Raw genomic sequence first — 26,121 nt, forward strand, 5'->3', positions numbered from 1 at the left:
ACGATGTACCTTGAATCGTAGACAGCCATATTCCGCACACTGTGTGTATAGAACTAAAGCGCAGTTGTAAAAATAAAAAAACGAAACTCGCTTTAAAATGTGTGGCACTTCACACAGTGTATTCGGACGATTTTGGAGTCTAGTGTGACTACTTCTGACAGTTGCTTCTAAGTCTTAGATGTGTGATGATGGTTGCTTTTAGGTTGCTGAAACCAAGTGTTCCCACCCCTCTTACATCAAGCTGTAGGGGCCAACTTTCTATCGCTTGCCGCATCTGCTGTTGCCTTTCCTGTTCCTTGTCTTTCTTCTTTCTTAATCCCGTCACCTCTTCGCCCAGTGCAAGGTACCAAATCAGACGTGCGTCTGGTTGACCTCCCTGCCTTCCCCTCCTCTTCCTCCTCCTGTTCCTTGTCAATGGGCTTACAGTTACATTCTTCCTTCTTAGTAAACCGTTGATGAGTAGTTCATTTTATTCAATTCGTGTTGCACGTACCTGATAGGCTACACAGGGCAAACCGCGAAAATTGCTGCTGGCTTAAATGGTTTCGCCACCAAAATCAGTACCACATTCTCCGGCGAGACCATAGTTCACTCTTGAGGCATTATGTTTCCTGTATCAGGATATGCATCATGTGCATATTATCCCGAAAAGTAACCGTCCGTTCACTTATTCGCAGTATCATGTAAAACAATTTCAGTAACAAAGAGTGAACACAGGAGCATGCACATCTCTGAAAGGCTCAGAACCAAGGTTTTAACGCCGGAAGAAAAGAATTTTTTCAGTGAAACTCAAAACTTCCTTCCAAACAAATATGCATCCATTACTTTTTTATATATGGCGCTACAAAATAGCGCATGACAACATTGCCTTTCACGATCTCTGCTCCCCTTTCTGGTATCCTACGGCACCAATTTGCAATATGATGTGTAAGCTTTATGCCCTCACTTTCAAAGCCTCAAGGCAGATTCATAGAGCATTTTTTTCTATCCGCGTGTATGCGCGTGCGTCGTATTGAATTAAACTGCCACTTATAAGCATGCGTCGCTTTGCCAGAAAGAATCACGCCAGAGTCATTAGCCTCGTGGGTCGCCCACGTTGTTTACCGCTACCGTCTCCTGCCACGTCATGTTTGCGTGTGCACCCCGCGGCCTACGTGACAAGACTATTCAAGATGACCCAGTTGAATGCCAGAGTTTCCCGCCATTCCACAGTCTCTCCTAAGAAGGCTTGTTCTTGATTAATGGAGCGCTCCTGCCGTTGACTCAACTTTTCGGCAGAGTTGATTCATTGTCCTGAAGGAATGATCTTAATACCAAGACGTGTAGGCGAGCACGATGAGTGGAAACTTGAACCGGTATAGCACATTACGGCAATTAAGAAGAACAGACCGCACAAGAGGCCAAAGTACGACCAAGCAACTCACCCAATCTTCAACACTTGTGGACTAGAAACTTTATTCCCGAATAAAACGCACCGAAATTAACGAGCGAGATGAGATTATTGTACGCCAGCACAGGCCTCCATCTGCTATTCACTATTCTCAGTTACGGCGTGTCTAATGACGTGATAATGCGACAGTCTGATACGGCTTTGTGGTGGCAGAACTGGGTAATAGTGCAACTGCGCAGAACACGTGGCTAGTTCATTCTCTTTCGTTCTTCAGTGCAGGTTCTTACACTCCACTGAATCGATACAAGTGCCGTAGGTGCAGACATAAAGAAATGCGTTGCTAAGAGTCATGACATAAGTTGAGCACAGATATCGTTAGGGTGTTTCACCTTCAGGTTAGACTGTCCATATTCTTAGCGCAATAACCTTCAAGAGCTCTTTACGCAGAAACTCTGGTGTCTTCATCGCTGTTCGGGTCGGATATTGAGTGAAAAATCAGCGTTGTCCATGAGTGACAATTGCAGAGAGATACAAATGAAGAAATAAAAAACAAAACATCGGTCCGAATGGGAAACGAAGCCAGGACACCTCCACTTCAAGCAGGTGCTTTATCACAAAGCCACGACCATGCTCAAAAATTGTTGAAAAATACTACCCTGTGAACGTTGAGTGCGAAGTGTACTTAACGCATGTCATATTGCGCGTCAGAAGCGAACACGCTGGGCGTCAAAAGATCCGAACTGCGCCGCAGGTGGTTCGTTTAATGATTCAACAAGTACAAAGCAAACATGCATAAATAATAATCTATATGCACAACAGCATCAACAAAGTGTAAAGCAGCGCCGGTGCGCGTGTTACCTCATTGACGCATTACGCGTGCCTGTTAAAATTGCAAACTGAATAAGTATGTATTCATGGCACTTAGCAGTTGTAGTTGCATTAGACATTTAGGGATTGTTTGAAACAGCTGCTTTAAACGCGGGCAGACGTTCGTTTTTATGTGGCATAATTTAGTTGTCCACAGGAAAGCAAAGCTCGGCTCGCGATGGAGTGGGTGGTGTGAACAGGAGCCGATCATGCTGTCGCTTTCTACTCTTGAAGGCGAAGCTCAAGTGCCCGGCAAGAAGTTTTCCTTCTACTTCGTCGAGAAACGTGTCAGAATGAAGTTCTATAGCTAGAGTCGTCGTCGCTCACATTTTCAGAGAGGAAGTCAATTGCCAATGCGAACAAGGAGGGAGAGACTTAAAACGTGGTTGAACGAAAGAAAATCATGAACAAAAATACTTTTGTCATCACCTATTACGTCTACCACTACACTGTTTATATATTACCTCAACCTTGAGCTGAATAAAAGTTTCCCAACATAACTGCAAATACTATATAGCGGCTACAATGTTTCATAAGCCGTGCCGCTGAGCCACTACCGTTACCACTAAACGGATATTCTCCGTAACGATATCCAATGGCCAAATAGAGCCTTATATAAAACATGCATTTCCTAAAGCTAGTGCAGCAAACAGCGAACGAAACGCATTTACGAGGCCTGATAGATAGCGTATGCTTCGGTGGGACACTTTGTGTGTTTCCAGCGAGGTACATCGAAGGACACGCAGGCTGAGGCAAAAGAGAGAATTACGTACGCCACAGAGCGATGCAGCAAACGTTCTTCAGAAACGCTGCCCAGCCGGCAACAAGTTTCTTTAGCAAACACCGCCACAAAGCACTTCGCATCGGCCGTGCATTCCTCGAGAAAACGATCGTTTGTTCGACACACACATTTCTTAATATTTGCACTAGAGTCTACAGACGTTACTTTCAAGGCATGGCATAATATACTGCTAGCGCACCGGACGCCGCACTTCGCAACGGGGAAAAGTATTCTCCCGCGGCCGGTTGAAGGTAGTCTTTGCACACATACGTCTTGGCAAATGTTTGCGGCCTCAGCGGCGACGCTGAACTCCCTCTTCCGAGCATACACACTGAACCTTCGATATGCCTTCGTGAACATGTGGCGCAGGACTTTCTCCTAATAGCTGCTCATTACGCCCGCTAGCTCAAGATGGGAGTCTTGCTTCTCCTTTCAGACGCCTTAACGGCAAGGCATTGCTCGTGCTACACAAATGAATCGGTGCCGGAATATTCGAACCTATAGGTATGTAAAGGGAACGAGGTCGTCCGGCTGGCATCGAATGATATATAGCAACCCGCACAAGCGCGTGCATGGTTAGTACCTACAATCAGGCTATACTACATTGACAGTATTTACCTTGGCTGTAACAACGGACCATTAGAATTGCTGATGAGCAATGGCTAGCAACATGCGTTCATTTCAAACTCGTTCTTTTTGCAGTACTGCATACAAGCTCTTGTTTATCTATTTTCGTGTACCTTTTTGCTTATGTGTCTCATGTGTTTTGGAATGATGCTGCATTTCTAATGAAGCATTGAAGTACCACTCGACGTGAATGGGCTTTGGAGCACTTGGTCATCAGCGTACTTGATCTAATCGTTCTGTTTATCGTGATGGCCACTCTCTGCAGACTCAGCCCCGCCGCGGTGGCCTAGTGGCTAAGGTACTCGGCTGCTGACCCGCAGGTCGTGGGTTCGAATACTGGCTGCGGCGGCTGCATTTCCGATGGAGGCGAAGATGTTGTAGGCCCGTGTGCTCAGATTTGGGTGCACGTTAACGAACCTCAGGTGGTCGAAATTTCCGGAACCCTTCACTATGGCGTCTCTCATAATCATGGTGGTTTTGGGACCTTCAACCCCCATTATCTATCAATCTATGAATCTATGCAGACTCGTGCCATCGCAGAGGAGAACTGGCTGATGCTATACTGACCCTCGGCATGTCCTAAAACGCTGCGCAATTGAAAATAACAGCACATAAAATATGGTGATGATAATGTGTAAAAAGAGCACGTTGTTAAAAAGGAACAATCAGCATGACATGTAATTTCTTGCTGTATAACTTCACCCACATTCGTTTTTTCGACTGTTTTCCTTATGTATTTTTTTGAAACTGAGGCGGACAGTGGTGTATAAACTATTTCGCTCTCGTACCCTAAGGAGAGCTGTAGGCAAAAAAGAATAGGACTTCAGAAGAAGTATATAATCGTAATGCATATATTTAAAGAAAAGAATCATTAGAAACATCATTTTAAAGAATAGGACTTCAGAAGAAGTATATAATCGTAATGCATATATTTAAAGAAAAGAATCATTAGAAACATCATTTTAATAATTACACATACTGTGAAGCAAGGAACAAATGTTTAATGGTGTAGTGGCCATAGATAAAACATATCACGTTACGTTTAAGCTGAGTAAAAAATAATGGCCCATTTTGTTTGTTGTAAAACAGTGAATGGTTCTTGCTTTAAAAAAACGCAAGGATAACATAGGCTTGGTGTTGCACGAGAGCACCACTAAAATCAGAAGAATTACTAAAACAGTCTTTTACAATAGCAGAAAATAAGGGACTAACATTTTATTTCTTCTCAAACAATGAGCGCATGTAAGTAGAACTAACAAAAATGAATGAAACATGCTGATTAGAAATGCGAATTTGTTCATAATAAGGCGAAATAATTAGATACTTCACCGAACATGAAGAGCGTTTTCTGATGGCGTCAACAAAGATTGATGCGAAAAATTATCACCTTGTGATCAGGTCATCATATGAAGCCTTGAGGCCCCCGAAGTCACGTAGGAAAGGGCAGTTTTTCAGGAATATGAATGCAATTGAAAAGAACAGGTTGCTCAGCCTGTCATTTTATGTATCAGGTCCTTAAAATAAATTGGTTTGATTGATTGATTGATTGATTGGTGGGGTTTAACGCCTCAAAAGCACCTTATGATTATGAGGGACGCCGTGGTGGAGGGCTCCGGAAATTCCGACCAGCTGGGGTTCTTTAACATGTACCAAAATATGAGCACGCGGGCATACAGGTCATTTAAAATAGAGTCGCTTAGCTCGAACAAGTAAGGGAAGTGCTCTCCTTGTACTCTTTTTCATTATCAGTTCGCACAAAATGGCTGTGCTTTTTATAGGCCCTTTCATTCTTTACAAACACCGACCCTTGATGACATCCCGTTTCGTCCACTGATGTGCCCTAATAGCATCGGTGAGCCAGAAGAGCTTTAAAAAAAAAAAAACCCGCTCAATTTCTACACTTCACTTCCCTTATTCGGCAAAATACATTCAAACGCAAGTTCTTTTGAGCTACATAAAAATGATAAAAGAATCCTTTGAAGTTCACGCATGTTCCTTTTATCTGAAAAACTAAAGAGAGACTTTCCTTGCCCTTGAAAAATACTTGAGGAATTGCTTCCGGTATCGAAGCTAGGAGTTGGTAATTGAAGTGATCGGAAGTTTTTTTTGGGGTACAACGCTTGCAACCTTGAAAACGTCTATATAGTAAACTCACACCAATGCAATCGGCTGAGCTGAAAAAGAAGACGACGATCACTTTAGCCTTCGAATCAACTTAAACAAACGCACAACGGACGATGTGGTTTTTTTTTTCACTGCATCCACGTGGTGTAAAGACCACTCCTGGAAAAGAGAAAAGTCAGAGTACGTGGTACACAATTCGAGAGAGAGAAACCTGCGGCCGCCTCGTGAGTGCTCGTCGCAACGAACATCACGTTTTTTCCTCCACGCGCGCTCGCGCTAATGTTGCCTCGAGGTAATGTGGACCAAAACGAGCCGCAGCAAGCTGCTCAGTGTACATGGATGCATGGTGGCACCAAAGAAGCCCATTAGGAAGGCCCTCTCAACCTTTTTTGCGGGTTCCACCCACACTGTAAGAGAGGTTAGGTATGTTTAAAACAAATGTTCTACGATTAGGAGTACGACGTACTCTGAAGAGCGTACATCATACCATAGAGTACGATGTACTGTATGGGAGAGATTTGAGCTGTCCCGGAACCGTCGACCTTCTCAAAATGTGTCGCATTTTGTTTTGTTTTTTTTTTGGGGGGGGGGGAGAGAAACCAGACGTGATAGGCGCCTTATCGATGCATGTAGACCATCACAAATGAACTGCTTTTTACCTGTACAAGCTACCCATAGAGTTGTCGGAGCAGAAACTTGTAACACTTATATTTCGCTAGTACCTTTTCGTACGGCAAGCCACATTGACTAGTTATATATCTAGCGTCAGGATAGGCGGACGCCGCCTCTTGCCAAAGATTTTAAGGTCGGAGTCTTCTGTAAGCGCATGTGCACCTGAGAAGCTAAGTAACATATATGTTTTATCATGAGCAATATAATTTCGAATGCACAAGTGTGTGGCAAATAGATTCAAAACCGAGATTGCAGGGCACACGTAGCGTGATGCGAAAAACCTAAACGAAAGTATTGGTGGTCATTAGCTGACTGTTGCCGATCCCGCTTCGCTACCATTGCTGCGACAGCGCAGTTGACTGTGGGCCACCGGCGGCTCTAAAATAAAACGCTAAAACATAAAAGATAAAGCAGATAAAAAGGCTTATCAGAATTTTCAGCCAAAATCAATATAATACAAAAATGGCCTTTGCCTCACCGCAGGCTTCGTCATAGCCGATATATCAGAACCTGAGTAAGCCTGATGGGTCATTGGGTGTGACTGTGTGCATAGATGTGAATTGATATCACATGAAGCGGTCACTAACACGCATTAGGTGCCGTTTTGCAGTAACAATATTGTCAAGTGCTTGCCCAAGAAAGACGATGACAGTTGTGCATGTGCCACGAAGGACTACGAATGGACGAAGAAGAAGAACTCGCTTGCGCGTTCTAATTAAAAAGATCTACCTGCTTCTGGTGTCTCAGTCTCTACGGCAATACCTCTGTTTTGACGTCGTGACACTGGTGGACGTGCTGGGTACAACCGGATGCAGGACAGTCTTGCTCGGAGCCGTTCATCTAGTCCAGAGACCCAGCCCCTCGTCACGACTCCGGTGCACCGATTCAGTCGGCGCCTACTAGGCCTAAGTCCGGAGTCCGTACCTGTTCCGCCTCTAACCAGCATGGCAGCTCCTACCACATCCACGGCTACCCTTCCATCACAGACCACACTTCCCTTCCAGGTGACTCTTGAACATCCTCGCGTTCCTGAAGTTTTTCATGGAGAAGAGTACGAGGATGTCGAGGACTGGCTCGAACAGTTCGAACGGGTCGCTGTATCTAACCACTGGAACGAACAGCACAAACTTGGCCGTGCATATTTCGCCCTGGAAGACAGCGCTCGCACGTGGTACGAGAACCACGAGGCTACTTTCCAATCTTGGGAAGATTTCCGCCGAAAGCTCCTCGCCACATTTTTGAACACGGACCGACGGGATCGCGCACAGCAACTGATTGAGGCTCGCGCACAAAAACCCAACGAAACAGCCGTTATGTACGCAAAGGGTATGATCCGTCTGTTTCGACGAGCTGACCCTGACATGCCCGAGGTGAAGAAAGTGCGACACCTAATGCAGGGTGTCAAAGAACCAGTGTTTGCGGGCCTCGTACGAAATCCACCTACAACAGTAGATGAATTCATAAGAGAGGCGACTGTCATCGAGCGCGCACTGCGACAACGATACCGACACTTTGACCGCCTGCCGAACCACACGGCAGTAAGTGCTGCAGCTCAGAACACTGCCGTGTGTGAAAGTTCCCTGCGACAAATGATTAGGAAAATACTGCGTGAGGAACTTCGGGCCCTCTGCGTCCCTCCTACCCAACCGCCCGTCGCATCTGTTGCCGAAATCGTCCGCCAGGAGTTGAGGCAAGCCGTTACACCACCGGCGCCAAGTCCTGAGCCACATCCAGTGAGCTACGCTGATGTGGTCCGTCGTCCTCCACCGTCATTTGTGGCGACATCCTTCCAGCCACGACCCACGGCCGTACCTTGGTGGCAGCGGGATTCCATGAGACGACCACCAGTTCACCGAACTGACTTGTGGCGCATGGCCGACCGTCGACCTATTTGCTTCCGCTGCGGAGAACCAGGTCACATTGCTCGCTATTGCCGTCATAGCGATTCTGGCTTCGGGAACTTTTCTCGTCCCGCTTCTTTCCGCTCTGAAGACCGTCGTGCCCACGATGCCGATCAACTGTCGACTGGCCAAGCAACTACACCGCGTCGCTGGCGATCTCCATCTCCTGCGCGTCACCGTGACTTCCCTGAGAGCTACGCGGACGTCACCAGAGGCCGTTCGCCTAGCCCGCGCCGGGGAAACTAACTGCTGCGACCTCCGGGGGCAAGGTTGCCAATCGTCGAGACACTGAAAAGTTCCCCCTATCATCGCAAGAAGGTATGACGACAACCACGACGAATACGACGACGAATACTAATGCCGGTGAAGTTGTACGTGCTGATCTTGGCGTTTTCATTGACGGACATTACGTTACAGCACTGGTCGACACTGGCGCCGACTTCTCAATCATGCGACAAGAACTCGCCGACCGCCTTAGAAAGGTAAAGACACCGTGGACAGGGCCACACATAAGGAGTGCTGGTGGTCAGCTGATGATTCCCACGGGTAAATGCACCGCTCGACTACGCATTGGGGATTCTAGCTTCGTGGCCACTTTCGTCCTGTTGCCAGACTGCTGTAAAGAGCTAATTTTGGGCATGGATTTTCTTCGAGATCATGGCGCTATTATCAACATCCCTCAACGTATAGTCACGTTTTGCACACATCCGTATGTCGACGACAGCAGCGACGAACTACGCGGCAGTTTGCGAATAGCCGACGATGTGACGCTCCCACCGAGATCCTGCTGCCTTGTGTCTGTGTCCAGTGGGTGGCCTTCCTATAAGGATATGATAGTGGAGCACATAGTCGCTCTTTTGCTCACTCAAGGCATTTCCATCGCGAGAGGCATCCTAACGCTTACTGGTGGACAGGCAGAAGTGCTCCTTACAAACTTCAGCAACGAGCGCCGTCAAATCCAGAAGGGTACCGCAATTGCCTACTTCGACGATATAGACCAAGCCGCGGATTGCTGTGCTTTGCAACCAGATGACGCGAAAGTCCCTGCCTCGACAACTTTGTCGGTGGACATCTGCTCCACGCTACCGTCCTCTGATAGGAAGCGTCTGCTTGCACTTATACGCCAATTCGAAGACTGCTTTTCGCGTACGTCAAAGGTCCAGCGGACACTATTGACCAAGCACCGCATCATCACCGAAGACAACGCGCGACCGATTCGGCAGAACCCCTACCGTGTGGCTCCGAAAGAACGCGAGGAGATTCAGAAGCAAGTACAAAAGATGCTCGTGGATGACGTCATACAACCTTCGAAAAGTCCTTGGGCGTCCCCCGTGGTTTTGGTCAAGAAAAAAGACGGCAGCTTGCGTTTCTGTATTGATTATCGCAAGTTGAACCAAGTCACGAAGAAAGACGTCTATCCATTGCCTCGCATAGACGATTCACTCGATCGGCTGCATCATGCGCGCTATTTCTCTTCAATGGACCTCCGAAGCGGCTACTGGCAGATAGAAGTCGACGAGAGAGATCGTGAAAAAACGGCCTTTGTGACGCCTGATGGCCTTTATGAATTTAAGGTGCTTCCTTTTGGGTTGTGCTCGGCGCCAGCCACTTTTCAGCGTCTCATGGACACCGTACTATCGGGCCTGAAGTGGCAAACATGCTTGGTCTATCTGGACGATGTTGTTGTATTCTCAGCATCATTCGAGGAACATCTCAGCCGTCTATCCACCGTACTCCAAGCCATACGCTCGGCCGGCCTGACTTTAAAACCAGAAAAATGTCATTTTGGTTTCAACGAACTCAGCTTCCTAGGCCTCGTCGTCAGTCACGAGGGTGTTCGACCTGACCCGGCCAAAATAGACGCCGTTGCGCAATTTCCTGCACCCCGTGACAAAAAGGCTGTGAGACGCTTCTTGGGGTTGTGCGCCTATTACCAGCGATTTATCGAGGACTTTTCGTCTATTGCGGCGCCATTGACACGACTCACACGTGAGGACGTCCCCTTCTTTTGGGGTGAACAGGAGCAAATGGCATTCAATGAGCTGCGACAACGCTTGCAAACACCTCCAGTCCTTGCGCACTTCGACCAGGACGCCCCTACAGTACTTCACACTGACGCCAGCAATGTAGGTCTAGGTGACGTTCTGGTGCAGTGGCAAGACGGCTGTGAAAGAGTAATAGCCTACGCCAGCAGAACTCTCTCTCGCACGGAGAACTACTCGACCACCGAGAAGGAGTGTCTCGCCGTGGTGTGGGCAGTCATCAAATTTCGTCCGTATTTGTACGGCCGCTCCTTCAAGGTTGTTAGCGACCATCACTCTTTGTGCTGGCTCACCAACCTTAAAGATCCATCTGGTCGTTTGGCGCGCTGGAGCCTAAGACTTCAAGAGTTTGAAATGACCATCGTCTACAAATCTGGGAAGAGGCACACCGACGCCGACTGTCTCTCACGGTCGCCAGTGGAAACTGTCGCTCCTGATGACGAAAACATCGACGCGGCATTCTTGGGAGTTGTCAACACAGCCACTATTGCACGAGAGCAGCGCAGTGACCCTCAGCTGTTACCACTCATTGAATATTTAGAAGGACGACGTAAAGACGTGCCGCGGTTATTTGCTAGAGGACTGCCATCTTTTTGCTTGCGAAACGATGTTCTCTATAAGAAAAACTTCTCACCAACTGGTAACCCGCACTTGCTCGTCGTGCCTGCCTCTGTTCGAAAAGAAATTATGGAAGCGTGCCATGATGAAGCAACTTCTGGTCATCTAGGCTACACCCGAACATTGTGCCGACTACGATGCGAGTACTACTGGCCAAAGTTACCTGCGGCGGCTAACCATCACGTGCGAACGTGCACCGACTGCCAAAGACGCAAAGCACCTCCCAGCAAGCCAGCCGGTCTTTTACATCCAGTCGAAGCACCAGAAAAGCCGTTCACCCAGATTGGAATCGATTTCCTGGGTCCCTTTCCAACTTCCACAACAGGGAACAGATGGATTATTGTGGTCACTGATTACCTGTCCCGTTATGCAGAGACTAAAGCTATGCAGCGTGGCACAGCAGCAGAAGCCGCTCAGTTTTTCATCGAAAACATCGTCCTTCGGCATGGCGCTCCGACAACAGTGATCACAGATAGAGGACCTGCCTTCACCGCAGAGCTTTTGGAGTGGGTTCTCAGACTCAGCGGTACAGCTCACCGGAGAACAACTGCATACCATCCGCAGACAAACGGACTGACGGAGCGCCTCAATAGGACCCTCACAGACATGATCAGTATGTACGTTGACACAGAACATAAAAACTGGGATCAGATATTGCCGTACGTGACCTTTGCTTATAACACCGCTCGACAAGAAACCACTGGAATGACACCGTTCAGTCTGATCTATGGTCGCGAAGTCACGACAACATTGGACGCCATGTTGCCACATGAGTGTGACGACATCCATGTAGACGCCGAAGAATTCACTCAGCGTGCCGAAGAAGCCAGACAGCTCGCGCGCGTGCGCATCTGTCATCAGCAGCATCAAGATGCACAACGCTACGACAACCGACACAAGTTTGTTAGCTACTCACCAGGCGACAAAGTGTGGGTCTGGATTCCGATACGTCGACGTGGACTGTCTGAGAAACTGCTAAGACGGTACTTTGGTCCATACAGCGTCACGCGACGCTTAAACGACGTGAACTACGAAGTTGTTCCCGACACTAATTGTAGTTCTAAGCCCCAAAAGCGTTTGCCCGAAGTCGTGCACGTCGTGCGTATGAAACCATATTTATCGAGTTAATTAGCTCCCGGTTACCGTTTTCGTACGACCACTTCATACGCCTGGTAGAGCACCTAAGTTGCGCATCGGGACGATGCTTCTTTCGGAGGGAGGCAAATGTCAAGTGCTTGCCCAAGAAAGACGATGACAGTTGTCCATGTGCCACGCAGGACTACGAAATGGACGAAGAAGAAGAACTCGCTTGCGCGTTCTAATTAAAAAGATCTACGTGCTTCTGGTGTCTCAGTCTCTACGGCAAGACCTCTGTTTTGACGTCGTGACAATATTAAGGCGGGAGTGTCAACAACTAGTGGAAGCGCACTTTTCAGTTTGTTACCGGTAGCTGCCACTACTATTGAGCTGGCTATTCGTCACGCGCTTGTGTGTTCGAGCTGATATTGTTCACGATAGTATCTATAAAAAATGCTTGAACAGAGAATGCCACTCTAGATGGTTTGTCTCGTGCGACAATCCTGGTTCAGGGTTTGTTTGATGCCAGCAAGCTACCATACTCGCCTGAACCTCTGTTTCATCTTTAGGTATACTTGCACCTACAGGTATACCTGAGATTAACCACGAACCCTTGGCCTTACCCCTGAATATTAAATTCCTTTTAGCCCTGTTTTGAAGGAACAGTACAGCCAAAAATATAAACATAGAGGAAAAATCTAAATGAAGAAAGATGTCTCAGTGAACTGGCCCCAAAGAAAAATGCATAAATAATAAGGAAAGTAAGCCGATACATGAGAACGCGACCAACTAATTAAAATTAAGACTGGCTATAACACCTACTTCAGCGCCTCCACGTGTGCTATTGCTTTTCCGCAGTCGCTGTTAATACGTTTGTCATAACCATTTTGAGCGACGTTTCTTTAGCAGACAATTTTTCCAACGCAAACTCTTCGGAAGAACATTTCGTTCGTGCGCACCTGTATTTTATCACATGAAACGAGCCTTGCAAAACAGACGCTTACATCGACATGTTTTTAACAGCGACGAATTATTCCAAGTAAAATGCCGAAGAAATTAAAAGAGAAAAAAATGGGACCGGAAAAGCAAGGGGGGTTAAGGCCGGACCACACGTACTCGATGAAGGGCGTCATCGCGTGAAATTTTGACGCAGCGCCACGCCCTCTTCCCATGGAGAGAATGGGCCCGTTGCTTCACGCAGCCACATGCCCTCTCTCTCTTTAGCTAGAGGGTGCGACGCCGCATCAGAAAGCAGCGCGCTGACGCGCTCCGACGGGTACCTGTAGTCAGGACTTTAACAAGGTTGTACTGGGTTTGCTACCAAACGCAAGGGAGGGCAAAGTTGAGGGAAAGGAAAGAATAGACAAAGCAAGAGGAAAAAAGGGAATAAGTTATAAGGCCCGACACACATATGGGCGTTTTGAAACTCATACGCACACAGTCACGAAGAAAAACACTTTAGTCTGGTTAAATTACCCGCGTCAGTCGACACCCCACCAGATAACTGATGACTGGTCATGCTCTTTATGATCTCGCTGCGAGTCGATTTGTTCGAAGGCAACATACAGAGGTCAGTGTTGAGAATAAATGGAGTGTCCGTGAAAAGTTTTCGTCGCTGCGCGGAACCGTCAAAAGACACGTGGTAGATAAGCAGCTGGGCTTCATGACCCGGAGGTCAAAAGCCTCTCTCTTTTTCCTCACCACCAAGCCGGTTTCATTTTTTTTTTTTTACGGAAGCATTCCACGCCGGTTTTCCAGTCGCTAACTTTACGAGCGAGGCCAAAAGGAAGCCCAACGTAGACGACATTATTGTCGTCTACGTTAGGCTTCTTTTCGACGTCTTACGAGACTATTTCTGACGTCTTCCCAGACATTTTTGACGTCTTACGAGACAATTGCCTCGTGTGACGTCAAACATAGTCAGCTCTTGTTCCTGCTCTTGCCGGCACGTAACCACGTGTACTGCAGAATGCTCACCCGCGTGGAAAAATAATGCATGTATTCATAAAACGACAGCTTTGTTGGTGTAGGGTGTTATAACACGTATTTAGCAAGTCAGCCATATGCCAGTTTGATTCCGCACGCGTTTTTCTTGAATGAATAAATGACACCTCCGTTCCCCTCTTGTCTAGTCACTTTTTTACGTAAGCCGGTCGAATGGTTGTATGGAAATGAATACATCTGTGGTTCTCTTTAGGAACGTTGGCGTACATCTTTCGGGGTTCTGAACGCATGCGAGTTCTATACACATCGACTTACGTAGTTATGAAAGGCCTCCCTTCTAACGGTGTAGTATAAAGTATGCCATAGAGAGACTCGCTGCTAATAATTTTTTAGAGACGAAGCTCCTTAGGGTGTGGCTCGTTCCCTCCTCAATAGTGTACGTGTATGTAGCCACCTCTCGTTTACGAAATGCGCACTAGATGGCGTTGTGTGTATATATTCAAGGGAATAATATATCTCGATGACGCTAGTGCTTTTTACAGCATATCCACAGAGTGAATGATGATGAGTTGGGCGAAGCGTCCGTCAGTGTTTCAACCCTTCCGTACGTCAATCCGTCCATGCTTCTGATCGTCCATCCGTGCGTCCGTGCTTCTGTCCGTGCGTTTGAAACTGTTTTCGCTCAGCGGTGCTATCTGAAGAATCGCTTCGAGGCAGGTTCCTGTCGCCCTGTGTAGTTATTTCTCCCTTCATTGTTTCAAGAGAACTCCGTTTTTTCTTCTTAAGACGTAGTCGTGGCGCTAAATAGGCAGATGCAACGTGCATTCATTTCAACTTTTGAACGTTCAGCTAATTATCGTTTTTTTCCTCTATATCACCAGTTCAGTTTGAATGTCCACCGTGAAGTGCCTCTATTATTGGCGTTATAGTGGCTTACTTTCTTATATAAGTAGGCGGATTGAAATGGGTGCATTTAAAAGGGGACAATTTTAATACTGCTATAGGCATACATGCAGTAATTACACTTTACACGTGGTTAACATTGACTCCTGTTTGTCGGCACCAGTTATCACGACAATAATATCACATTTTTTGTGCGAAGCATGAACTTAGTACAAACAAAGCACAAAAATCAATAGTGTTAATTATACTTGTGGATATGTGCGTACATCATACCACTTGTGCTCAGAGGAAAATAATAAAGATGCAAGAGATCACACGTACGCGCTTGAAGATAACATTATACTGAATGCCACATGGCGGCTGGTGTGAGTTGTGACGACAAATTGTTGTGTGGACCGGTGCATCTGAAGTCATTAGCCAAGGGCTAGTAGCTTGCAAATCGCTCATTTCCAGTAGATAATATAGCAAATAAGATCAAATTGCGATAAAATGAATGTAATTGTGCTTATGTGAGAGTATTTAACGCATGTAATTAGGAAAGGTCATGAAATCAACATAGTTATTTAAATCAGCAGTCATAATATTAGGCGTCTTTCTCCCTTAACATACTTGACTGCTATTTATGTAGCCAAGAGCTGGGCATTACAACTCATAACAGGTCAAGACTCCAAATAACAATAGGATAGATTCAGTAATAAACCCTGTTTGAATATTGTCCATGTATGTTCTTTCATAGCACCATCAACGCGCAAGACGTTCGTATCAGATCGCTGGGATAGCCATAAAAGTGTTGCTACAATATATGGATTGTCACCCTTAAAAGAAGTGACAGCATTATCACCGTTAAATAAGTGAAAACGAACAGAGTTATAGCATGGACAGTCAGAGCAAGGGATATATTGCAAAAGAACACATCGCTATCTCCTGTGCTTTTACTGTGTGCATTCAAACTCTGTTGAACAGCTGGTATTTCACGATGAAGAGCTATCAACTAGTCCAACACGCATACCTTAATTCCATTATCACTAAGTGTTGCCTCGCGATTAAAAATAGTGACATTAGCAGCACATATGCTAAGTTTATCAGCGAAATGTAGGCACATCCTGGCAATGTTCCAGCAGTATGCTCCTTTGACTTGTTTTCCATCTCCATCCATTGCTTACCGTGTAAACCGTGGCTTTCCGCGTAAGTAAAATTTCAGGCCATACGGCACGCTGAGCAGGTTTCCATACAACATGCGCATTTCGTTACGCCTCCACTGTGAACCGCGACGATCTCACGAGCTGTGACGCGCTAACTACCCGTGTAACTCGAATCATATAAGCAGTTTCCATTCGCGATATGCCCGAGTTGGCACAAATAGTCATGCACCACAGGCACGGAAGTTGCGCCTGGGTTTTTCGCGAAGGTAATTATGCTTCCGGAACCGGAAATTTCCTGATTCCTCGGACTTCCTGAACGGACTACTGCATGACATCGTTCGTCAAGTGTGAGCTGTTCGGCGAATGCTAAAGGCAGGATAAGCCTCGGCATCTGTAAATATGACATGTCATAAAAAGAACTGTACATAGCACTACGGGGAATGTCACAAGCGGAGAAGTAGGACTTGTCCGGCTGTTAAAACCTCTCAAGGCTTTTATTCACTTAACTTTAAAGAAATCGCTATTAGATTTAAGCCGGAGCTGCGCAAAGAGAGTTGTATTAATGAAATTTTTGAACGTCTAAAGTAACCATAAATTCCCGATGCCACCTGCACCGCTTGCGGGCAGACCGTTACATTGGCACACATGTTCTGAGAGTGCGGGTCGCTTGGACTGACTCATAGCAAAGTCGAGTAAGATGCGCTTCTGCGCAGCCCAGAACTTCAGGACCGAGCCCTGGCCGTCCAGTGTGCGTGCGACAAGGTTGTCAGGCTAGACATGCCGGTCCCCACGAGGAAGTAGCCGGATGGCATGGCAACCTCAGCGTCTATACTGGACCATAATAATGTTGCAGAAAGGTTGACAGGTGGGCTAGTTGGTACAAATTCATAATGAAATAATTAGAAGCGCAAGCCAACGGGACACAAGAGACAAACAACGCTGTTTGTCTCTTCTCTTGTGTCCCGTTGGTTCGCGCTTCCAATTATTTCATTATGCATAATAAGGTTGTTCTCTCACTCACTCACTCACAACAGGGGGTAGCTCCTAATTCAAAATGAACTACGAATACTCATGGCAAGCCCTAAACTTGATCATGGCCCGTACTCGGGAAAACGACTTAGCCTGACAATTCTCGTCGGATATATTTTCAGCCACTCAAGATAGGGGACATATAATCATTTAAGCCTGCTCAAGAATGAAAATGCCTGCATATAAATGAAATCTTTGTGTATTTGGACCAGATTCACGTTGCAATGGCACGTCTGGTTGTTTGCTGTCAATAAGTTTGATGAAACTTGTTTTTGTTTTATCTGTATCAGCGTGGCAAGTTATGTGGATCAATGAAGACTACTTCACCTTCACTTTTAGCGCATTCGCGTAGGCGACTTTTTTATTGACCTCCGGGATTTGAGATGGAACTACTCTTGCGTGTAGACCTGCTTTCTACAGCAGCAGGCAACCGCACTCTTCGGAGATTTGCACATACGTGACGGACTGAAAACATCTACTCTATACCCTAAAAAACATTACAGTGGTGACTTGTATACGGTTTCAGAGCAGAAATCCTTCAAAAGATCAAAATATATCAAAAACAACACGCCACTTCATACAGCAACAGAACAACTGGCTTCATAAACGTGTCTACGTTAAGTGAAAAACTTTTCATATCGAATAACAAGAGGCGTGTGTCAGAACAAAGGCGCATATGAGCTGCCGCGATAATGACGAACTGTCGTATGCGAGCGTATTCACGTCGCTCATGCTTTCGTACCGCTATTGCGGTAGACTCTTCAGCAATTCGAGGCTTGCGATAGTTATGTATAGATGTGAGTCACCGCTCAAAAACGTCCTGTAGCAACTTGTCAGAATCTACAAAACTAGAAAGCGAAGCTATGCGAAATTTGCGCCACGTGTGCTCGCAATCTCCGTTCGTAACTGCGAGTACCGTGAGTAGAAACACCGTCCTGTAAATGGGGCAGCTGCCAAAAATAAAGCTCGGGACTACGAATCATCGACGTCTGTATAATACCCCGAGTTTCTTCTTTAGGTGCCAGCTGCGTGCATTCGAAACACCTGTGCCGTCGCCGCCGAAAAGGCTGCCTAAACGCGTCCCATCACCCTTCCTGCATGACCCGTACTCGGACCATCCTGTTCCACCGACCCTTCCCCCCTCATTATCGACATGCACGAAGACGAAGGGAGGATGCGAATGCTTTGCCACCTCCGCCTTTAACAACATATACCTTGTGTGAGTCCGATTCGATGTGCACGAAACGCAGGGTGCGTTAAGCTTTCGTTTGCGCTCTTCTCCTATGTAAGAGGAGCCAACTGAAGGAAAGTCTGAGATCTGAAGGCGCAGGATGACGAATCCACTTGCCACGCCTGACACGCGTGCAAATCGCGCGTCTAAACGTTTGCACTGCCCACTAAGTGAACTTCAGTTGACGCTCGACTTGACACACTTTGCGGATATGTATACAATGTTAAACGTTATTTTGACAGCCTATTTTATCGCTCACCCAAATGCCTGTCCTTCTGAAGTATTACAGGAAGTACCACCCTCGCAGTTCGGGTGACTCGCTAGACTCATTGGACAGGAATTCATAAGCGTTTCGTGAATCGGCGTTCGTGTACCTGCTTTTGCGTGAGTTTCCGGACCTGAGTGCTTGGCTATTGCAGCGCATACGCAGTACTGCCTCGTTCAAGTTATTAGCACCGTTTGGTAATTGCGTGAGTGAGCTGTACATCTCAAAGGCCTTCGGGTGTATTTATGCGACGACTTAAATGGTGCACTTTTGCTGAGCCAGCACGAAGTTAATGCTTTTTACTTTTCTGTTCAGTGGTGTCATCTAGAGAAAATCGTATAAACTAGCTTATGTCTGATATAGTATTTGAAAATGCTTCCACTTATGTAGTGTACGCTAGGAGTGCACGTCATTCTGTTTTCTTTTGCGCAATAAACAACACAAATGCATCTACTGAACCGACAAGTGTCACTTCGCTTGCACATCATCGTGTGCAACTGCGCAACTTAAATTTCTCTTTCAGGGTACATGTACTGGGGTGAAAGTGCAGTCAGTCGTCCTGACTTAGTTCGAATAATGCCATCTTCTATAACAGGCTTCTCACAAAACATGCACTTGGCCGCATCGCAACGATGGATATAGTCGCATCATCAATCTCAGGTTTTCCCCGAAATTTTTTTTCACCATGGCACAGAGAGAAAAATAAACTGCCAGGCCGGCGCGGAACGTGTAGCACAGTCACAGTGAAAGCTTGAAGAGTGGTTCTTCAGAACCTTTTTTTAACCCTCTTTGGTAACTGATACGAGCCCACTTGCAAGGTGCCCACTACATCATTATTCATCATATTTTTTGCGTAGTATGTGAGGCATTCGCTTTGCCATCCTTCGTCATTCTTGATGAAAGTGTAGTAACCTCTACACACTTGTAAGGAAGTTTGTCCTGTTTATTTATGCTGTGGCTGACGACAATGAAGAATCATGCCTGAAACTTTTGTAATAAGTTGGAGCATTGTACGACCCACTGCTTGTTAAACACTTCGCACTCTGTGACAGCTGGTTGTTAGTCTACGTCTCTAAAATGATTTACTTCCCACAACAACGCGAATCATTCCCCGATATCAAGCCTGCCTAAGGCCTGTTCGCAACAGAGCTGCAAGCACCGGCGTGGCTCTGTGTTAGAACACTAAGCTTGCACGCAGAGAATCCGAGTCGGAATCCTATTGCGTCGTTGGTGTCTTTACTTAGTTATGTTTTTTTTATTTCTTATTATGCGCGATAATAGTTACGGACACAAGCGGTGGCGGCGGCGGTGGAGGCGGACATCTACGGTGCACGCTACCCCTGCTGTGATGTCAGAATAGTTTTCGCTGTAAAATGACTATTTCAAGAGGGTTCCTACCCAAAAATCAAGAAGGTGCCTCCCCACATTCCCTTGAAAAATATTCTGCGTACACACCAGTGTAGCAAGTCATTCGAATACTGATTTTCGTTTCTGTGAACAGAAAAAGACTTCCTTTTTAGGCCTGATAACTGCATAAGTCCCCCGAGTCTTGGGAGACTTAACACCTTCGGAGTTCAGTGGCTGCGAAGTGGATTTGCTAGTTCGATTACCTCCATTCCGGTTTAACCAGACAATACTTTGCTCTAAATTTTGTTACACAGATCTGAACACTGGTCGCAGAGGCTAACTTATCTGGCTTTACACAAGTCGCTGCACCTATGCGCGCCATTCACATTGTAAACAAAAGGAAGCATCAGGACGACAGATGTTTACATGAAACCTATTATATCACGCATTACGAACTGAAACGCACATTTGGTTGGGGTACCATTGCGCGTTGCGTAGAAGTTGCAAGATCTCGTTCAAAATTGAGGCGAGAGTACCCTTTATATTTTGCATATCTCTTTAAGTTTACATGTTTACACTGTTCAGCATGCTTCGTGCCGTGTAGGCAACAGCTTCGACACTATGGCGAGTAATTTAACTCTCTCAGTTTTCGATCTCTGTTGCCCAAACAATAAAGAGATACACACTGCTACAGAGCAGTAGTACTTTCCATTGTGAAAACCTGTTGATGCGAAACGCACACACACACTTGCCGTCAATGAAAACAGGTTTCACTTGGACTGTGATTGTTTAACAAGAATTCCAGGTGCGCAAGCATTTTTTCAAAAAGGAAATGTCATTCAAACACGTTTTCGGCGGAAAGAAAAAAAAGAGGTCATCGCTCTCGATTGCTGTCATAGAGCAGCCGCTTTCTCTACCCATGGATGACGGTGAGGTGCTTGTTTTGTTAACTGCAAAGCAAAAAAAAAAAAAAAAAAGAAAGAAAAGGTGCAAGTGCGCGTGTGCATGAGTGTAATGAAGCACAAGACATTTCTTTGGTGTAGTTGACAACAACTTATCATAAATGCAATTACGGGAGGCAGCGTACAAAACAGCGACAAAAGAACGAACGACCGCCCTATCAGAGAAACAGTACTCTTAATTCATCATCCCGCTGCGCAAACTCGTTTGTGTTGATCTTTTCACACACCCCTCCCCACCTTCGGATATCATTTTCTTTCTGCTTCACTGTTACATAAGCGTCCCCGCAAGAGAAATGTGGAAAGCCAATTTGTATACGTAGTTTTTTTCAGCCGACACACGCCATAAGTACCATGTGCTTATTGAGTAAGCTATGTAAGACCTCTTCATTGAGCTTCCAGTTGTGAGTGTGAGTCTGCGTCATCGTTCTCGTTTGCTTCTGTTTTCTAATGCACCCGTCTTCTTTGCATTTAGAGGGATGAAAATGACCATGATAAAATAGAGGTTCACATTCAGGTTATTGCGCAGTTATATAAAAATGAATATTTTCGGGTTTATTCGACAGAAACGATCTTGTGAAATTGACTCCTCAACTTCGATATATATATATATATATATATATATATATATATATATGACAGTATTCTTCTAAGACAATAGCAGGTGGGCATGGAAGTTTGACAAGCATGGTAAAAAACAAAATGAAAACAAAACAGAAAAAATTAGCAGGAATGCAGTTGTGTGATTACAAAGGTGCACCTTGTGAATTGTTAACAATTACTGTCAAATAACATACAAAAGTACACGCGGGAATCACAAAGAAATATGCCAATCAGTATAAAATTATGAGACAAGTGTTGCGTAGCCAGATTTGCGACGGAAGGCTGGGAGTTACACTCAACACTATCTCCAATTCTCGAATGTTGCTTTTGAATATTCGCATACACGCACACCCAAGAGCACACATCATGAGTGATCGAACTCTCCCCAGTCGAGAACAATATCTGGCTGCATTGTAAACAAGTTTGCACCCTTAAGGGTGCGCTGCCGAGCCTATAAGACCATACGACTTGGAGAAAGTGTACATTCCAACGTTTGTTACATTTATTTGAAAAAAAATATTAGTAAGATATAACAGACAGTCATGCCATGGACATTATAAGAAATGTTATTGGAAGTAATTGTAATGGATATGTTAATAAAGAAAAGTTGACAAAAAAGATAACTTGCCGCGGGCTGAGACAAGCCTGTGACATTTCGAATATCGCGTCGGATGGTCTGGTGAAACAACTGAGCTACCAGGGCGACTATCCCACTTCCCGCCTAATGGGGTATATGTAAACACGACAAGGTTGTTCTAACAAAGCGAAACACCCACGTCACGGGTGTTTTAGACCTTGGAAACATTCAGGTCAAGTTTGTTTTGTCTAACCAGAACACTTTTATTGTAGGGTGTTAATTATAGACCAGAAAACACACTTAAGGGCGCAATGTGGTTTTGAGTGTAGCTTGGAGCTCCGGAGTATTTAAATCCCTCAAAACTTAAACCAGGCACTTAAATAAAAGCACACGGGTGTCTTGCCCTTCGCCCCAGTTGAACAGTGGACGTCGCTACCGGGAATCGAAGCGGCGACCTTCTAAAAAGCAGAAAAATATCATAGTCCTGAGGACATGACTGCGGGCAAAAATAAAATTCATCCATAAACGAAAACAGCTATGAAAGCCAGCTTGCAACATGCCAAAAAAAAAAAACTGTTTTTATGCAATAAGTAGTGAGCTCTTGCGGATTTCTCAATGCATATATTCCCGAATAAATGTACGTACGCAGATGTGCCCGCAGTTCTACGTCCGGTAATGGGAAACTATTTGCATACGCACGTAATGCACGTGCTGATGGCATGAAGGGAGTTTTCGCGACGCGCTACGAACACAAGAGAAGCGTAGCAGTGCCGCCAATCGTTAGTCTAAATTTGCAATGACAGTTTAAGTATTGTTGCCACAAAGGGTTATAAGTTTTAAACGTGGTGTTCATTTCAATCAGTTATTTATTGCTATCTGTCCAGTTAAGGTGAAAAGTGGTCTTACAATTTGCCTCACGTACAAGATGCCTGCGCACACGCGCAATCAGATCTAAGGCAACTGAGCCCTAGAAAACAAGTTTGCGTGCTTGAGTGAGAACTTGAACTTTCGGAAAGGTTGCGGACATTCCGACCTTGCGTCTGAAACTTTCCCCGCACTCGTCAACGAAAGAATAACACGGGAAAATACAAGGGTGGCTATAAATCTTTGGGCCTAATTATAGGCGGTAAAGTTTAATATCTGCGAAATACTAAGTAACGTCCGGTAAATTGCCGATATTTTAATATTAACCTTCCGCAAGGTTATTCTGGCAAACGTCAGTTACCTCGGAGATGTTGGTCTCTCTTATATCAGTCTACTTATCAGCGAAATCATCGTGCATTCATGTGTGCTACTATCGCGGTGTTCTCTGGACGTGATGCTGAAGACAACAAGGTTGTCCCAACGAAGGAAGAGGAAAGGGAACGAGAATGTTTGGTCACAAATATAGTAGCATTGGCAGCCGCGTGTGGTTGTGACAAAGGAAACTAGCGTCCATATTTATACAGGTCATGCAAGGGCCGATATTGTGAATCGAGAGGCCCTACTAAAGTATGCGATATCAAAAAGTCAAACTAAAATACTGAATAACATTGATGCGCCCTCATACACGAATAGCCTATGCGCACGCTAGGTACCTGCGTCGCTTAGTTCGGACCGGGAGCGTAAACCTTGGGCCTTTCAGCAAGTCGAGGAAGCAGCTGACATTTGGCCAAATTCAGATGAAGTCCAGGCCCATCCCATTATTTGCGGGAATTTTAGCATGGTTCCTTCAACGAAGTTGATGTAAATCGTTAGCCAAAATGTATATAGCCTTCATTGAAAACAATATCAAAGGCAAATGAATTCCTGCCATTGGGATTGTTATCACTCAGAAACGACCCCCCCCCCCCCCCCACCATCGCAAAAAAAGGGGTGTTCTGAAATACAATGCCCCCACGCTTGCAAAGGCACGTTTGTTGTGCGCAGAAGATTCAATGGCTGCAAGAATACCGTAGAAACTTGTTCTTTCAAGTGGTATTAACAATATTAATATCTTGTATTTTGCGTGCTAAAAGCGTGATGTGATTATGTGGCAAGGCGTAGAAGAGGTCTCTCTAAGTTTGACAAGTTTATGTTCCTAAAGGTCCACTGGGATCGCACGATACATGGACCTCTACCATTTCGACGCCATGGAAATGTGACTAGCGTGGCGGGCAACGCACTCGCAACCTTCGAAACAACAGCCGAGCTTTCTATAGCCTATGCACCCCCTTGGCAGGCGCATCTTATCTTTGGCCGGTACAGTTAGTTTCGGACATCATAAACTCTGTCCCATGCAGACAACCACAAGAGTTGCGAGCTTATCCTCTGACGGAGAAACAATTATTGAGCACGGCAAAAGAATGAAACTGCACGTGTACAAAATTTGCTTACCTTCCAGCATCAGCAGGAGCCACAATCCCATTCGCGCACGTAGTAGCGTATAAACCATGCCTTCTATTTTTTTTTCCCGAGTCAATACGCGAGAGTGACGAGGAAGCGAGAATTGCGTACGAGGGCCACTAAAACACGAACTCCTCTTTGAAAGACGAGTGTGTTTCGCTGCAGGGTTGCAACGCCACTGCCGATGATGGTGCACTCCGAGCGACTTGGCTCGATGTCGTCATGACCGGCGTGGCACACCATCCGAGAAACAAGAACCACTTCCTTTCCGTCTTGCCAGTTCCATCTTCTTTCGCTGCTAATTTATCCTAATCTAACCTCACTCGCACTGTGTATAGCCAACAGAGGCACCTTCTAATAAGCGTGGTTGACTGCACGGTATTTCGAGTGTCGAAAAAGCACCCCACAGCCTGACAAAACAACCGTCGTTGCGTCGGCGATGTGCACTTCTCCGCGGGTCACCGGTCATGCACCGAGATCAGTCGCCGGTTGCTCTCTCTCGCTCTCTCTCATTTGCCCTCTCACTCGCCACTACCTCACTGCCGGCAAATCGAGAGAGTAACGGCAGTGAGGGACCCGCCATTGGCCGCGCCGTTGTAGCCGTCGGTGAAAGTCGCCCCAGGTAAGGGAAAGCGGAGCACCCCACTCTCTGATGCCTCTCTCCGTAATTTAAGGGCCTTCCATCCGGACGAGGTGCACGTGCAAACGAAGAGAGCACGCGGTTCCGAGCTGAAGAAGTCTTGAAAGTAAACGCAGCGATCAGTCCTTGAGCCTCTGTCTCTCTCACATACCAAAAGTGTGATGAATTATTCTGTGCACAAAATGAAGCATGCTTGCGTTTTACTTCTCAAGTGAGTGACTTATAACCACCCTTTCGCAGAACGAGTCATCAGAAGAATCTTGAAGGAGTTCTCATAAAATTGAGATTCTTAAAACAAAATTCATCCCAGTCCGGGATCAAGCTCGAGACCAATGCTTCGCCAAAGCGTCCCTCTACGAACTCCGGAAAGAAGAATAGCTTGGCAGTGCAAGGCCTAGTTACCCAACAATTGAAAGTACATGGACATGGAGCATTATACTTTCATAACACTTCGGCCACCTTGTAGAATTTCGCAGAAGTCATTTGCATCTTAATATATGTAAACAAAAGTAAGGAATCGAGAAGGTTGCTACCTTTACGTCGGCACTGGCTATGTACTCCTCCCTTTAGCCACGCAATATCGAATGCTAAAAATTAAAAATAACGACACGGAAAGTGTGGAGCCTGTGGAGTTTTGTAAATAAATGTTTCCATACACACGTAAAGCATGCCATACGTAAACTGCAACTACCTGCGGACTCTTTGACTGGGTCCCCAAACTAAGCACACAGTCCTCCAGTACTTTATCTGTATGAAAATACAGCCGCCGCGAATGGAATTCAATACCGCAATCGTCACATCAGCCGTGGAGCCCCGCAACCGGTTACTGGACCATCTTTGCGGGTATCATTTACTTCTGTGAAGCATATCACATTAGAAAGTACGGATTTTTTTAGCCCTCGGTCGAACTTTAGTCGAACAGGAGCACGGAAATAACGGTACGCCCGCTGTGCACGCCTCTTTTCATATTTTACTGCTCTGATTTTCTATTGTCTCCTCAAAACAGTGCATCCTCTTC

At 45.9% G+C, this 26,121-nt stretch overlaps 1 protein-coding gene across 2 annotated transcripts in view; it reads right to left on the minus strand.

Moving 5' to 3' along the window:
- LOC119167440 (uncharacterized) overlaps window positions 1–24,946 on the minus strand; it is a 72,705-nt gene extending 47,759 nt beyond the window's left edge. The window contains exon 1 of one of the 2 annotated variants that reach the window (XM_075866281.1): window positions 24,455–24,946. In XM_075866281.1, the coding sequence (XP_075722396.1) occupies window positions 24,455–24,512 (58 nt within the window). In that variant the 5' untranslated portion in view covers window positions 24,513–24,946. The remainder of the gene's footprint in view (window positions 1–24,454) is intronic. The other variant, XM_037418909.2, reaches the window with a different exon arrangement.
- Window positions 24,947–26,121: the final 1,175 nt, after the last annotated feature.

Source organism: Rhipicephalus microplus, chromosome 6 (assembly GCF_043290135.1).
Source record: "Rhipicephalus microplus isolate Deutch F79 chromosome 6, USDA_Rmic, whole genome shotgun sequence".
Classification (NCBI taxonomy): domain Eukaryota; kingdom Metazoa; phylum Arthropoda; class Arachnida; order Ixodida; family Ixodidae; genus Rhipicephalus; species Rhipicephalus microplus.